This window comes from Salvelinus sp. IW2-2015, linkage group LG5 (genome assembly GCF_002910315.2).
Source record: "Salvelinus sp. IW2-2015 linkage group LG5, ASM291031v2, whole genome shotgun sequence".
NCBI classification, from domain to species: domain Eukaryota; kingdom Metazoa; phylum Chordata; class Actinopteri; order Salmoniformes; family Salmonidae; genus Salvelinus; species Salvelinus sp. IW2-2015.
In genome coordinates, this window is record NC_036844.1 from 16,633,017 (window position 1) to 16,646,214 (window position 13,198).

Below are 13,198 nucleotides of genomic sequence, written 5' to 3' on the forward strand. Positions count from 1 at the left end.
ACATATAAGTCATTGGAGTGCTGATGCTGTTTGTGACGGTGCATGTAAAAGCTGTAGTTAATATGAATGCTGAGGCTAGGACTTGACTGAGAATGACAAAGCTCTATTTCTCAGTTTTCTATAGACAGTATAGGATTCCCACAGGATGTAAGATGGAAACCTTCCATCTATCAAATCCACTTCTGAAGTGTGGGGTTGTGTGTGGGGGACACATTCTTCATTCACTAAGCTACAAACATCCTCAGGTATTCTACAGGTTTGTGTTGTGGCTATAGCGATATGATAATACATGCAGATCACGGAAATGTGACTTTGACGCTCAACAGATGTTGGGGGCCGATGGGGAATGAAGCATAGGAAGAAACAAAATCATGCTTTACAAATAGGACTAAAAGACTGCAGTGGTGCGCTCTGTTTCTTTAAGAGAGCATATAGGGAAGTCACCGAAAATATAATAAATGTACACATATGGATAAAGGATTGATGAGATGTGCTCTGAGAGTATAGGGCCCTATGAGAAATAGAATAAATGGGGTAGGCACAGGTGATTACATGGCAAATTTTCTCTGGTCCCACAATCTAATGAGACATTCAGAGATGGATCGACTACGGGAGAGAGAGAGACAGAAAGCAGGAAAATGGCAAGGGAGGGAAGAAAGAAGTGAAATCCCCCCAAAATTACATCTAAAAACAGTAGGAGTAGTCAAACCTGTCTTTAGTCAAAACTAAAACAAAGGTGACATCAAAGGTAGTCGTCAAGCGAACAGATCAACGACAAATGAAAAGACGGCTCAATCTAATCCCTCTTGCCAATCGTCAATGAGGAGAAGAAAGAGAAAAAGAAAGTGAGAGTATCATACATGGTGTTAAAATGAGACTCTGGTGGGGGTTTGCGAGTCGTCAGAGCCATCTGAGAGATTAGGAGGCCCATTGAGTCCAGGATTAGACACAGGCTACATAGCCCTGTGAGGATCTCACTTCAAGCCCTCTCACAGCATGAAGAATCAATAAAGAGAGAAAGCACTGAATGTGTCTAGGCATATAATAGTATATTGGCGGTGCTGTTCGATGTAATGCACATCACACTGTTGAATGGAGAGTCTGACTGTGGGGCTGTGTGGGCTATGTGAGTAATATAACAAGAGAAAATAATGTTTTTTATATTAAATGATAAGGACATCTCTGAAGAAATAATGAATGCACTCCGCTTAACAAAACACAGATATACTAATCAATTGCACATCGTGGCAAAATCCGTTGGACATTCTTACACTTAAATGCACTTCACGTCTAAGAATCAATTGGTTACAAGGATCAAATCATCTGCAAATTATGTCATTTTAGTAGGAGAAGTACATCTGTAGGCTTACACACTCTTCAACATTTATATATTCCTGAAATAACTGTATTTTCCTTCGCCGCTCTTTGTGGTTTGACTGGTTGTGTGATGAGGGTACGGGGTGCAGGGTGGTCTGCAGGCGAAGGCCTGTGACTGGTGGAGTATTGTGTAAAGGCACAGCAGCTTCCACCTGGAGGAACTGATCCTTTCATTTCACACACCTTTCAAGAGGAATATGAAAAAACACCACAGAGAAGAATGAAATAGAACAGGAGAAAAAGATAGAAAAATAAGAGAGAACAAGTGAAAGTGGATGAGAGAGAGACAAAAATATAGAATCAAAATGATAGGGGAAAGGAGCGTTTTGGGGACCACTGTCACGATCGCTGTCGTCGTGGAAATGACTGGACCAAGGTGCAGCATGGTGAGRGTATATTTCTTTTGTTGATAAATGTCGCCAACAAAACAAAGAACAAAGGAAACGACCGTGAAGCTTACTTAGGCTATAATGCCACTAACAAAGACAACTACCCACAAATACAAAAGGAAAAAAGGCTGCCTAAGTATGATTCCCAATCAGAGACAACGATAGACAGCTGTCCCTGATTGAGAACCATACCCGGCCAAAACATAGAAACAAAGAACCTAGAGTTTCCCACCCGAGTCACACCCTGACCAACCAAACATAGAGAATAAAAAGATCTCTATAGTCAGGGCGTGACAACCACAGAGAGACTGAGCGAAAAAGGAAATTTACAGTAGAAAAAGACTGGAATGTTCTGGATCTTTTTCTCCTCTGTGATAGTAAACTAATCTCCGCTGACAGAGACAGAGATGACATGGTGACTTTGTAGTTCACGGGGGAAATCTCTACAGCACATGTAAAAGTATGTGGACACCTGCTCATCGAACATCTCATTCCAAAATCATGGGCATTAGATGGAGTTGGTCCCCCCTTTGCTGTTATAACAGCCTCCACTCTTCTGGGAAGGCTTTCCACTAGATGTTGGAACATTGCTGCGGGGACTTGCTTCCATTCAGCCACAAGAGCATTAGTGAGGTCAGGCACTGATCATGGGCGATTAGCCATGGCTCACAATTGGCATTCCAATTCATCCCAAAGGTGTTCGATGTGGTTGAGGTCAGGGCACTGTGCAGACCAGTCAAGATCTTTCAAACCGATCCCGAACAAACCATTTCTGTTTGGACCACGCTTTGTTRACAGGGGAATTGTCATGCTCAAACAGGAGAGGACCTTCCCCAAACTGTTGCCACTAAGTTGGAAGCACAGAACCGTCTAGAATGTCATTGTATGCTGTAGTGTTAAGATTTCCGTTCACTGGAACTAAGGGGCCTAGCCCGAACCATGAAAAACAGTGTGCTGCAATTGAGGACAGACAATTTTCACACACTAAGCGCTTCAGGACTCGGCGGTCCCGTTCTGTGAGTTTGTGTGGCCTACAACTTTGCGGCTGAGCAGTTGTTGCTCCTAGAGGTTTCCACTTCACAATAACACCACTTACAATTGACCGGGGCAGCTCTAGCAGGGCAGAAATTTGACAAACTGACTTGTTGGAAAGGTGATATATCCTATGACGGTGCCACGTTGAAAGTCACTGAGCTCTTCAGTAAGGCCATTCTACTGCCAATGTTTGTCTATGGAGATTGCATGGCTGTGTGCAAATTTTTTGACACCTGTCAGCAACAGGTGTGGCTGAAATTGCCGAATCCACTAATTTGAAGGGGTGTCCACATACGTTTGTATATATAGTGTACATTGGTTGTTACTCTTTAATCTGCCTCCTGACATGGTTTCATTTTATGATGTCTTTCATTATCTGTCTGTCATATGTCGATGCCTATCGTTCCATAAACATGTCCATATATGATAAAGCAGTAAACATTTGGTACTCTGTCCATGGTCCTGAAAGGTGCATTAGGCCTACTCTTTTTAATTTCTCATTCTCTCATTTCCCTTTTTTCTATTTCTGTCCTTTTTCTTTCCCTGTGTATTACACGTTTGGGTGACCAACAATTGATTCCCATTGAAAATCCTATTTTCCCTTGCCCCTAACCCTAAGCCTAAGCCTAACCTTAACCCCACACCCCTAACCCTAAACCTAACCCTTAAACCTAATTCTAACCCTAAACCTAACCCCTATGCCTAAAATAACATTTTTCCTTTTTAGGACCGGCCAACTGTTCTCACGTGTCCCAATTCTCCTTGGTTAACTTTACTTGTGAGGACTTCTGGTCCTCACAAGTATAGTAAAACAGAAACACACACACACGTCGGCACAACCTTACTCCCACTGACCATAGAACCATACTGACTCTAACACCAACCATGGGAATACGGTAACAGAGAAATCTGGTCATCTACAGCACAAGTAAGAAAAAGCGGTGATTTCTTAGGGATCTCATTAGTGTCAGCGTGGGAGAAAATACTGAAATTAGACCTGAAATACAGCAACTCGTTAGAGAGACTGTGTCCCCCCTGAGAACCTGCATCACATACAGTACAGTACTTCCTGTTACACAGCGGCTAATTTATAAATCATGGTATTTTAATGATCTCTGCTTTGCCTAGGTAAATTACCTGATTTTAGGGGTGCAGGTTACCTGATGAATTCTGGGGCCCTGGCTATACCCTGGCTGTACCCTGGCTATACCCTGGCTGTACCCTGGCTATACCCTGGCTGTACCCTGGCTGTACCAGTTTGAATGTCACTGCTGATGATAGAGGGTTATGGACGCAGAGTGACCTTTCTGTGTCCTCAAACACTCAAGAGGAAGGGTCATGTGGATCAGGAACATTATTGTTTAGAACTAGCTACATTACTGTGTAGTGTGTATATACATTACTGTGTAGTGTGTACATACATTACTGTGTAGTGTGTATATACATTACTGTGTAGTGTGTATATACATTACGCAGTTAGGTGTATATACATGACTGTGTAGTGTGTATATACATGACTGTGTAGTGTGTATATACATTACTGTGTGGTGTGTATATACATTACTGTGTGGTGTGTATATACATTACTGTGTTGTGTGTATATACATGACTGTGTAGTGTGTATACACATTACTGTGTAGTGTGTATATACATTACTGTGTAGTGTGTATANATATACATTACTGTGTTGTGTGTATATACATGACTGTGTAGTGTGTATACACATTACTGTGTAGTGTGTATATACATTACTGTGTAGTGTGTATACACATTACTGTGTGTGGTTTCAGGCAGGCTGTTATAAACAACAACATTCTCTTGGGAGAACTATGGAAACTTCGTAATAGGTATACGAAGTCTAACAGAGATGTGCTTTAGGTCTAAACATTTCCTTACCCATTCGATGCAACTTAAGAGTAATTTGCAGCACCCAAACTGAATAACTTATGTTGTTCGACAGGAAATTCAATTTAGAAGCACAGTAAAAACAACAAAATAATATATATCTTCTTTAGACATCTCCCTGCACAATGCGCTTTCAATGAGGAGAGTGAAAAAACTATCTAATAATCTAATTGTACTTGAATATAACTTGTACAGAGGTCCACAGGCAAGGAGCCAAGCTTTGTTTATGTTCATATGTTTCCTCTCCTCGAGCACAAGAAAGCTTTGCTTTGAATTGTACACTCTTAGAAAAAAAGGTGCTATCTAGAACCGAAAAGGGTTCTTTAGCCATCCCCATAGGATAACCCTTTGAAGAACCCTTTTTGGTTCCAAGTAGAACCCTTTTGGATTGCATGTAGAAACCATTCCACAGAGGGTTCTACGTGGAACCCAAAATAGTTCTACCTGGAACCAAAAAGGGTTCTTCTATGGGGACAGCCAAAGAAGCCTTTTGTAACCGTTTTTTCTAAGAGTGCAGGGGAGAAGGATGGTAATACGAGACACATAAGTGTGGAGGAGGTGTCAGAGAGATGTACATGGTGGCCTGTGTGTGGAGGAACAGTTAGAGCATTAGACGTTGGACTGGTGGATTAGAGTTTGGGTCTATTCAGGGTCTTAGAGGTAACACATCCCTGTTCATGGTTTAATTGAGATTAGATCAAATGCCTTTAGAGTGCACCAAGCAGAAACTGCATAACAAATACATCTGATTGGCTAAGATCAACCGTTTCAACCCTCACAGCCTGATTAAAAACAGCCTGTCGTAGTAGTATTCTTTGTTCTACCATCAAACAGTCCCATGCTTCTTCCAGTCCCACACGTTGGGCCCTTGGGTAAGACACTCAAGCTGAGTTGTTTCGGAAAGAACCCCACTGTATAAATGAATTGAGTCCAAAGGGAGCCAAGTGCACTAAAGTTTAGCTCTGAAGTTCAGTGGCTCAGTAGTGAAATTGTTATCATTAATGAGTGGTCCCTTTGGGGGGGGAGGGGCTGTGGGGCTGTAACAACACCATTGTTATTCATTAACATCGTTGCTGAACCTGCGGAGTTAGCAGCATACCAGGACATTTGCTTAGCCCATAAGACATAATTAGGGCCCTGAGTTTTTCCGGACCAKATGGTCTGACCAGGAAAAACTCCTGTTCCTACCAGTAATCCATGCTATTACAGAATGTCTAATCCCAATGAATAGGTGTTAATCTGACAAGAACCAGGCGCCACTGACCTCTGACCGAAGGTGTTCTCGTTGCGGTGACAGTGGAGAGTGACGACCCTGTGCCCCTCGCTCCTCACGTCCTGACTCACCGTCCACAGGACTGGGTTACTGGCCCGCGCCCCCAAGAACGCCACGCCATCCTTCAACTTCACCCTGGAGGAGAGAGAGGTCAGAGGTCAGACAACAACATTAATAGGCCTGATTACTATGTGAGCATCCTAAAGGGCCCTGGTCAAAAGTAGTGCACTATATAGGAAATAGGGTGACGTGTCTTTAATGTGATGTCACTGGTCTAGCATCCTCGGCTATGTGCATGTACTGCATTGTACATGGATTGATCCAGGTCCATTCTGATCCAGATCAAGATTCCATACCATGGGTATTGAACAAGAGTTCCAAAAGTCTTACATACAGAAAGAGTTCACAGTTCACCACAGGAGAATTGGCTCTGAATAAAGCCACGCCTCACAGCCTACTGTTTGCTAGGCTACAAGAAAATGTGATTTGCAGCAAACAAATTTAACACAAACAGATGGCATGTCGGCTGTTTAAAACAATAAAGACGTTTGGATGAACTTTGAATGAATCTTCAAGGAACACATTGCGGAACTATAATAAGCAGTTCAAAACAAGCCAGGAACACTACTTAAACCTAATACAACAGGAATTGAATAACCTGTGTCCATGTTGACTTCCAAAGGTAGAAACAGGTGGTGCAGTCTAATATGTCAATTCCTCCACACCTGTGGTTTTAAAGGAGCAATCAGAAGTTGCYACATKAATTTTTGGACTCATAAATTAATGATAATTCTTGAAGAATATAACTCATCCATCAGAACCCAAAATGTAACATTGTTTTACTCCAATGTTTGTAAACAAAGTAAATGTAAAACATTTAAAACATGGTTAAAACTATCATGTTGATATCATGGACAGTCAGTCCTTGCATCCATAGCTCTGTCTATGAATTTGAGAGTGGTTACATTTCTCCAGCCCTACCCTCAGCTTTTTACCGAAACAGGGGCGGAGATTATGCTTTGTTATTGTTTCTACTGCTGATTGTCGCTTTAATGAGTATTCAGACCAGAGCTGCCCACTCTCATTTTGATCTGTGCTGTTACCCATGGATAAGGCTGGGAGGCTGGATAGGAGCCCAGTTACTCTAACCTGCTCTTGTTCTCTATTCTAATGCATGCCCATTTTATTTTATTTTATTCTCTGCCTTGTCAAAGGAAATTGCACTGATGTGTCTAAGCGGCTCTCCCTACGTTTTTCCATCATGACAAATTGCCCTGCTGTTACACAAATTAATCAGTGTCTTTAAAAAATAAGAGTAAGAGTAAAGAAGAGATACAATAGAACGACATTGAGGGAAATTGTTACAAAGTAAAACGGAATTAAAAAAAGATATATATATCACTGTACACTGGGAAGAAACTGGTAGCAGGGAGAATTTCTCAGATAAAAAAATATATATAACAAATATCGAGGAGCAGATTGTCCTCGTTGCAGCCCTGAAAACCACGAAGGACTTCTAACGCACCGAGAAAGTTCTGACATTACGGTGGATAATGACGTGACAAACCACGCTCGGACCAAAGGGAGAGAGGGCGGCACACATCTCCCGACTCGGACCGGCTTCTCCTTTGATCTTATCAGGCAGTTGCAGCTAGCAGTAATAACTGGACTGTGTTCCGTGTGGAGCTCCTGACGAACCCAGATAAAGGCCAGCTACAGCCGACGCCACTGCCGAGGTGGCTGAGGAGTTACTGATGGCCCCCAGCTCTCTGTATGGGCTTCCCAAATGGCACCCTATTACCTATTGAGTGTGCACATTTTGACCAGGACCCATAAGGCTATGGTCAAAAGTCGTGCACTATGTAGGGAATAGGGTGCCATTTGAGACACATCTCTGTTTTCTTTCTCAACCTGTGTGGAGCTTCACTCTGTAATGACTCCATCCTGAAGACACACGGCAAGACAATTAGTTGATAAACAAATCGACAGCCCGCATCTATAGGGTTCAGATATTGAACATCAAACTTCAGTTTCAGATGAACGAGGCACAACAGATAATAAGCCCATACGACCGACTCTCTCTCTCTCTCTCTCTCCCTCAATTCAGTTTTCAATTTAAGGGGCTTTATTGGCATGGGAAACACATGTTTATATTTCCAAAGCAAGTGATATAGATAATAAACAAAAGTGAAATAAACAACAGTAAACATTACACTCACACAAGTTCCTAAAGAATAAAGACATTTAAATGGCATATTATGTCTATATACAGTGTTGAAACGATGTGCAAATAGTTAAAGTAAAAAAGGGAAAATAAATAAACATTAATATAGGTTTTATTTACAATGGTGTTTGTGATCTCTCTCAGGCAGTGCACTTCTCTTGCTGCTTCTCTTTTCTCACCTCTCTCCTTTTCTCTCCCTCATTTCCACCCGCTCTCTCTCTCTCTCTCTCTCTCTCATCTATCCATCCGACATGCAAACTCCAGCAGCACGGCCAGCAGAAAACAAGCATCAGGGGTAAATTAAGAAAGGGCATGTTTTAAATGAGATTGGTTTGGCTAATATGATTTCTGGGGAGAGGGAGAGAGGAGACGCAATAAAGGAAAGCAATTTAAAGAGTAGACCCACTTTCCCATGCATCAGCACATGAAGCAGCCTCATTAATTCCACAGCAACCTGTGCATCAGTTAGATGAGTATTTACAGATGTGATGAGGGTGTCAGCAGAGACTAGGAGAGAGGCTGATCTCTCTCTGATGGATGTTCACAACAGACACGCCAGGGCTATCAGTGGTCAAACAGCACGTCAACATGCCCGCTCCACGCCTAATGAAATACGGACATGCATTGATATTAATGACTTTCAGAAAGCAGGAAGTTAAACATGAGAAATATGAATGGCCTGCCATTAGGACTAGTGAGATTGATGTACTGGGGTGTATAAATCATTTGGGAAAGCTATGTATATCATTGATATACAGTAGCCTACATCTGACACATTGCATACACACAACACGCACGCACACACACACACACACACACGCAGACAGAGCTGCATGTACCATTATCAGCTCGGGGCACAGATTACCCCAGCTCCCACAAATGGCTTTTAATTGGTGGAAAAGACTGAGCCAGGGTATAACACAGAGTATGAGTTCACAATAATATACAAAAACAGGAAACATAAGAGTGGGAGGAAAGTGGCCTGAAATATCCATTGAAAGGTTGCTGGACCGAATTCCCCGAGCTGAAGGTAAAAATKTGTTGTTCTGCCCCTGAACAAGGCAGTTAACCCACTGTTCCCCGGTAGGCCGTCATTGTAAATAAGAATTTGTTCTTAACTGCCTAGTTAAACAATTTTTTTTTTTTTTATCCCCCCAAAAATCTGTCGCTCAGCAATTTCAGCTGACAATAACACCTAATTCCATTATACTGAAACATGACATTACCATTATAACATTTATAGGATACTGCAAATAATAATACATTTCTACCAAATGATTAGACACTGTCACATAAAAAGACAGCACACATTTGGTTCCCATGGTAATGACTGGAGAGAAGAGTTGGCTGAGACAAAGAATTGGCAGTAGAGAGGTGGGAGGGCCAGAGAGCAAAGTGGTGATGGGCCCAGTTGAGAATTGAAATGGAAGCTTGTATAAAGATCTTGGTGGTGAGGGCTGGGCAGGGACGACGGCTTGATGTAAAGGCAGTCTGAGTGGAATGGAAAGCTTGCTGGCTCCCTGCACCGGACCAACCTGATTGGATAAGACAGGACCTGTCTGAGGTTAGACAATGTGAGGGCCCGGGAGGACAGAGACGATTGGCTAGATTTAAAGGAGGGTCCTTCTAACTGTACTCCATCACACACAACAACATATGCATTACAAGTGGGTTGTTACATAGGAATTCAATCCCTTTCTGTTTCCACCCCATTTGATTCAAACAAAACCTTCCATACTTGTTTGCCCATGGTAGAAGTGGTCAGAAAGTTACTTTTTTGGACCTGAATGCCATTTAGGAGATAGAGGTYCATTTTGCATACCCCACCCTACCCTGAGTCATCCATGTCTTCAGCACTTCATCACATATAAATGGTTGAGTTTGATATCATTTGAAAGCTCACAAACAGGGTTGTGCTTTTTTTTATTAGATCTTTTGAAAWAAATGTTTTTTAATTAAACCTATGTCATGTTTGAACCTTTAATGTCAATTATCAAAAAATGCGGAAACTCAGATTTTTTTCATGTTCATATACAGCATGTTGAAGCTTAGACCCTATTTTACATCATCTTAGCTGTTTGTGTTGAGACAACATGCTTTTAAATACAGGGTGGGTGTCATGTTTTGGCTGATAAATGCAAACACACACACACACACACCTTTGTGTCTATATAATAGAGCTAGCATACTGGGGGAGTGATCCCTGGGACAAGGCTAACCTTTTGGGAAGATAAATGAAAGTTAGAACCCTCCTACTGATATCAGGCAGTACAAAGACGCTATGCACCTTCTTAAGCTTCATACGTCACACACTGGACCTATCAAAGACAAAGCAACCCCAAAAAAGCACGTGCCCCTGCATCGGAGATTCATTAACATTAGCGTAAAAAGTCCAGAGATCAACTCCTGTGGAATTACCGTAATGATCAACACGTGAAATCTTAGAAATGGTGATTCTTCTGTCACGTCTGCTCCCGCTCTTCCCTCCCGCTGGCACTTGAGGGCGCCAGGTTGCCCTGCATCACGCACTCCTGCCATCCATCACGCACACCTGCCTTCCCTCGTCACGCGCATCAGCGTTATTGGACTCACCTGGACTCACTTATCACCTGTTTATTTCCTCCCCTATATTTGTCAGTTCCCCAGCTCTGTTCCCCGCTGCTGCATTGTATTGTTTTTGTCTTTCAGTATTAGTTGCTACGCTGTCCTGTCTCCGTTCCTATGTCCATCTTTATTAAATGTTTTACTCCCCGTACCTGCTTTGTTTCTCCAGCGTCATCTCATGTGACAGAATGCAGCAGCCAACATACGAAGCATCGGGGAGTACTGGTGTTCCGGTGGTATGTGCATCGGCTCTGGGTCGCCACCGATGGAACTGGGGGTGCCTAGCCAGCTCGTCGGGCTTCTATCCCTTGCTGGCTCGAGAGGTTTCCTTGCCACGGTTGGCTCGGATGCGCCCATCCCACGTCGCCTCAGCCGATTGTCAGTTCTTGTTCGCCCAGACGGTCCAGGAGTTTTTTAGTTTATTGGTGATGTCGGGGAGGATCCCGCCGCCGATGGAACCAGGGGTTCCTAAGCCAGCCCATCGGGCTTCCACGCCCTGGCTTGCTCGAGAGGTTTCCTTGCCTCGGTTGGCTCGGCGGCCCCATCCCACGTCACTCTCCACCGGATCATCGGGCTCCCTCTCTGCAGCGGATCGACAGGCATCTTGCCTCACCCGCTTGCCCAGCGCCCATGTCTCGGCCAGTTCGCCCAGGTGGACGACGGTGGCGCGCCAGAGGGGGGGGGTACTGTCACGTCTGCTCCCGCTCTTCCCTCCCTCTGGCACTTGAGGGCGCCAGGTTGCCCTGCATCACGCACTCCTGCCATCCATCACGTACACCTGCCTTCCCTCGCCAGCGCATCAGCGTTATTGGACTCACTTGGACTCACTTATCACCTGTTTATTTCCTCCCCCACTATATTTGTCAGTTCCCCAGCTCTGTTCCCCGCTGCTGCATTGTATTGTTTTTGTCTTTAGTATTAGTTTGCTGACGCTGTTCCTGTCTCGTTCCATGTCCTTTATTTATTAAATGTTTTACTCCCCATACCTGCTTTGTTTCTCCAGCGTCATCTCATGTGACATCTTCAGCCTAATTTGAACTACAACAGATACTATTTCAGTGGATTCAACTCAACTTACTCCACGATAATAAATTGATTCAATATTTGATTAATGAAATTCCACAACAAACAGCAAATCTCCAGGAGCAACACCTTTTCTTCATTTAAGACATGGGCATTCTTGTCAAGTTGCTGCATACCTTCTATTCCCCGATCCATCCAGTAATTGATACAGATTGGGCTAACAGTCTTACATGGAGTCAGACCAATACAGCAGCACCTGTCTTATGCAGCTCATCAATACTTTAGTGATTTTGTCTCTGCGTGAAAACTGCCTCTGTGAACCAGCGGGTAGCAGAAGGGCTGCTAAACACAGCCAAGACTTAGTGTTCTCAGCAGGTGAGGATGTACTTGCTCCCCACGTCCCAGATACTCAAAAAGCCACAACAATGCTGCAGTCAGCCAAGCCTCTGAGTCAGACAGCCAATAAATCTCCGTCAACAGAATTAATTCAGTCACTTATCATTCGTGCAGTATGTCAGGGTGACATCTGGGAAGCGTGTACTGTGCAGGGCTATGTCAATTGTAAGATATGATTAGGATTAGGACTAACGATGGGGAGATGCTAGTCTGCTGCTCCTCTGACTTCCTTCCCTTTATGTGTCAATAGTTAGGCTGGCCCACTATGGCTCAGTCACTGTGACATTGGAACATGGGAAGTGTATGTTAATGGCTAGAGCCCTCTTCCACCAGGGTCCCAGACAGCCACTCAGCCCACTGACATGTTATCTGGCTCATGCTTAGTAAAACCACTTACACTCCATTTACTGGAAGATACACTGTGATGTAGACCCTCTGCTAAACCACTGGATGGAATTGTCATGGGGGTTTGTCCATCAAATTGACCAGTCTATCTTTAAATGTTTACTCTTTAATGTGACTTACAATATGTATTAGCTTTTTTATTCTTTCATTCCAGTCTCTATAGTCATGCTTAAACTATGCTCTCTCTCCATCATATAATGTCACATAAGCTTTATTACATAAAACAAAAAAAGGCTTCTGTTTCAATTCATGTAAGACTAAGTTAAGAATAGACAGCTCACAGTGGTTGATGTCAGTAGCTCACAGTGGTCGATGTCAGTAGCTCACAGTGGTCGATGTCAGTAGCTCACAGTGGTTGATGTCAGTAGCTCACAGTGGTTGATGTCAGAAGCTCACAGTGGTTGATGTCAGTAGCGCACAGTGGTTGATGTCAGAAGCTCACAGTGGTTGATGTCAGTAGCTCACAGTGGTTGATGTCAGTAGCTCACAGTGGTTGATGTCAGTGCCTGTATGAGGATATATCCTATAGGAGGCACTGTTGATTCTTATGAAYGTTCCGTACTGTAA

At 43.3% G+C, this 13,198-nt stretch overlaps 1 protein-coding gene across 1 annotated transcript in view; it reads right to left on the minus strand.

Annotated features, from left to right (window-relative positions):
* Positions 1-13,198, minus strand: part of LOC111964510 (transmembrane protein 132C-like) — a 213,652-nt gene that overhangs the window by 138,532 nt on the left and 61,922 nt on the right. Inside the window, exon 3 of the mRNA XM_070443579.1 lies at positions 5,971-6,114. Coding sequence (XP_070299680.1) covers positions 5,971-6,114 — 144 coding nt within the window. The remainder of the gene's footprint in view (positions 1-5,970; positions 6,115-13,198) is intronic.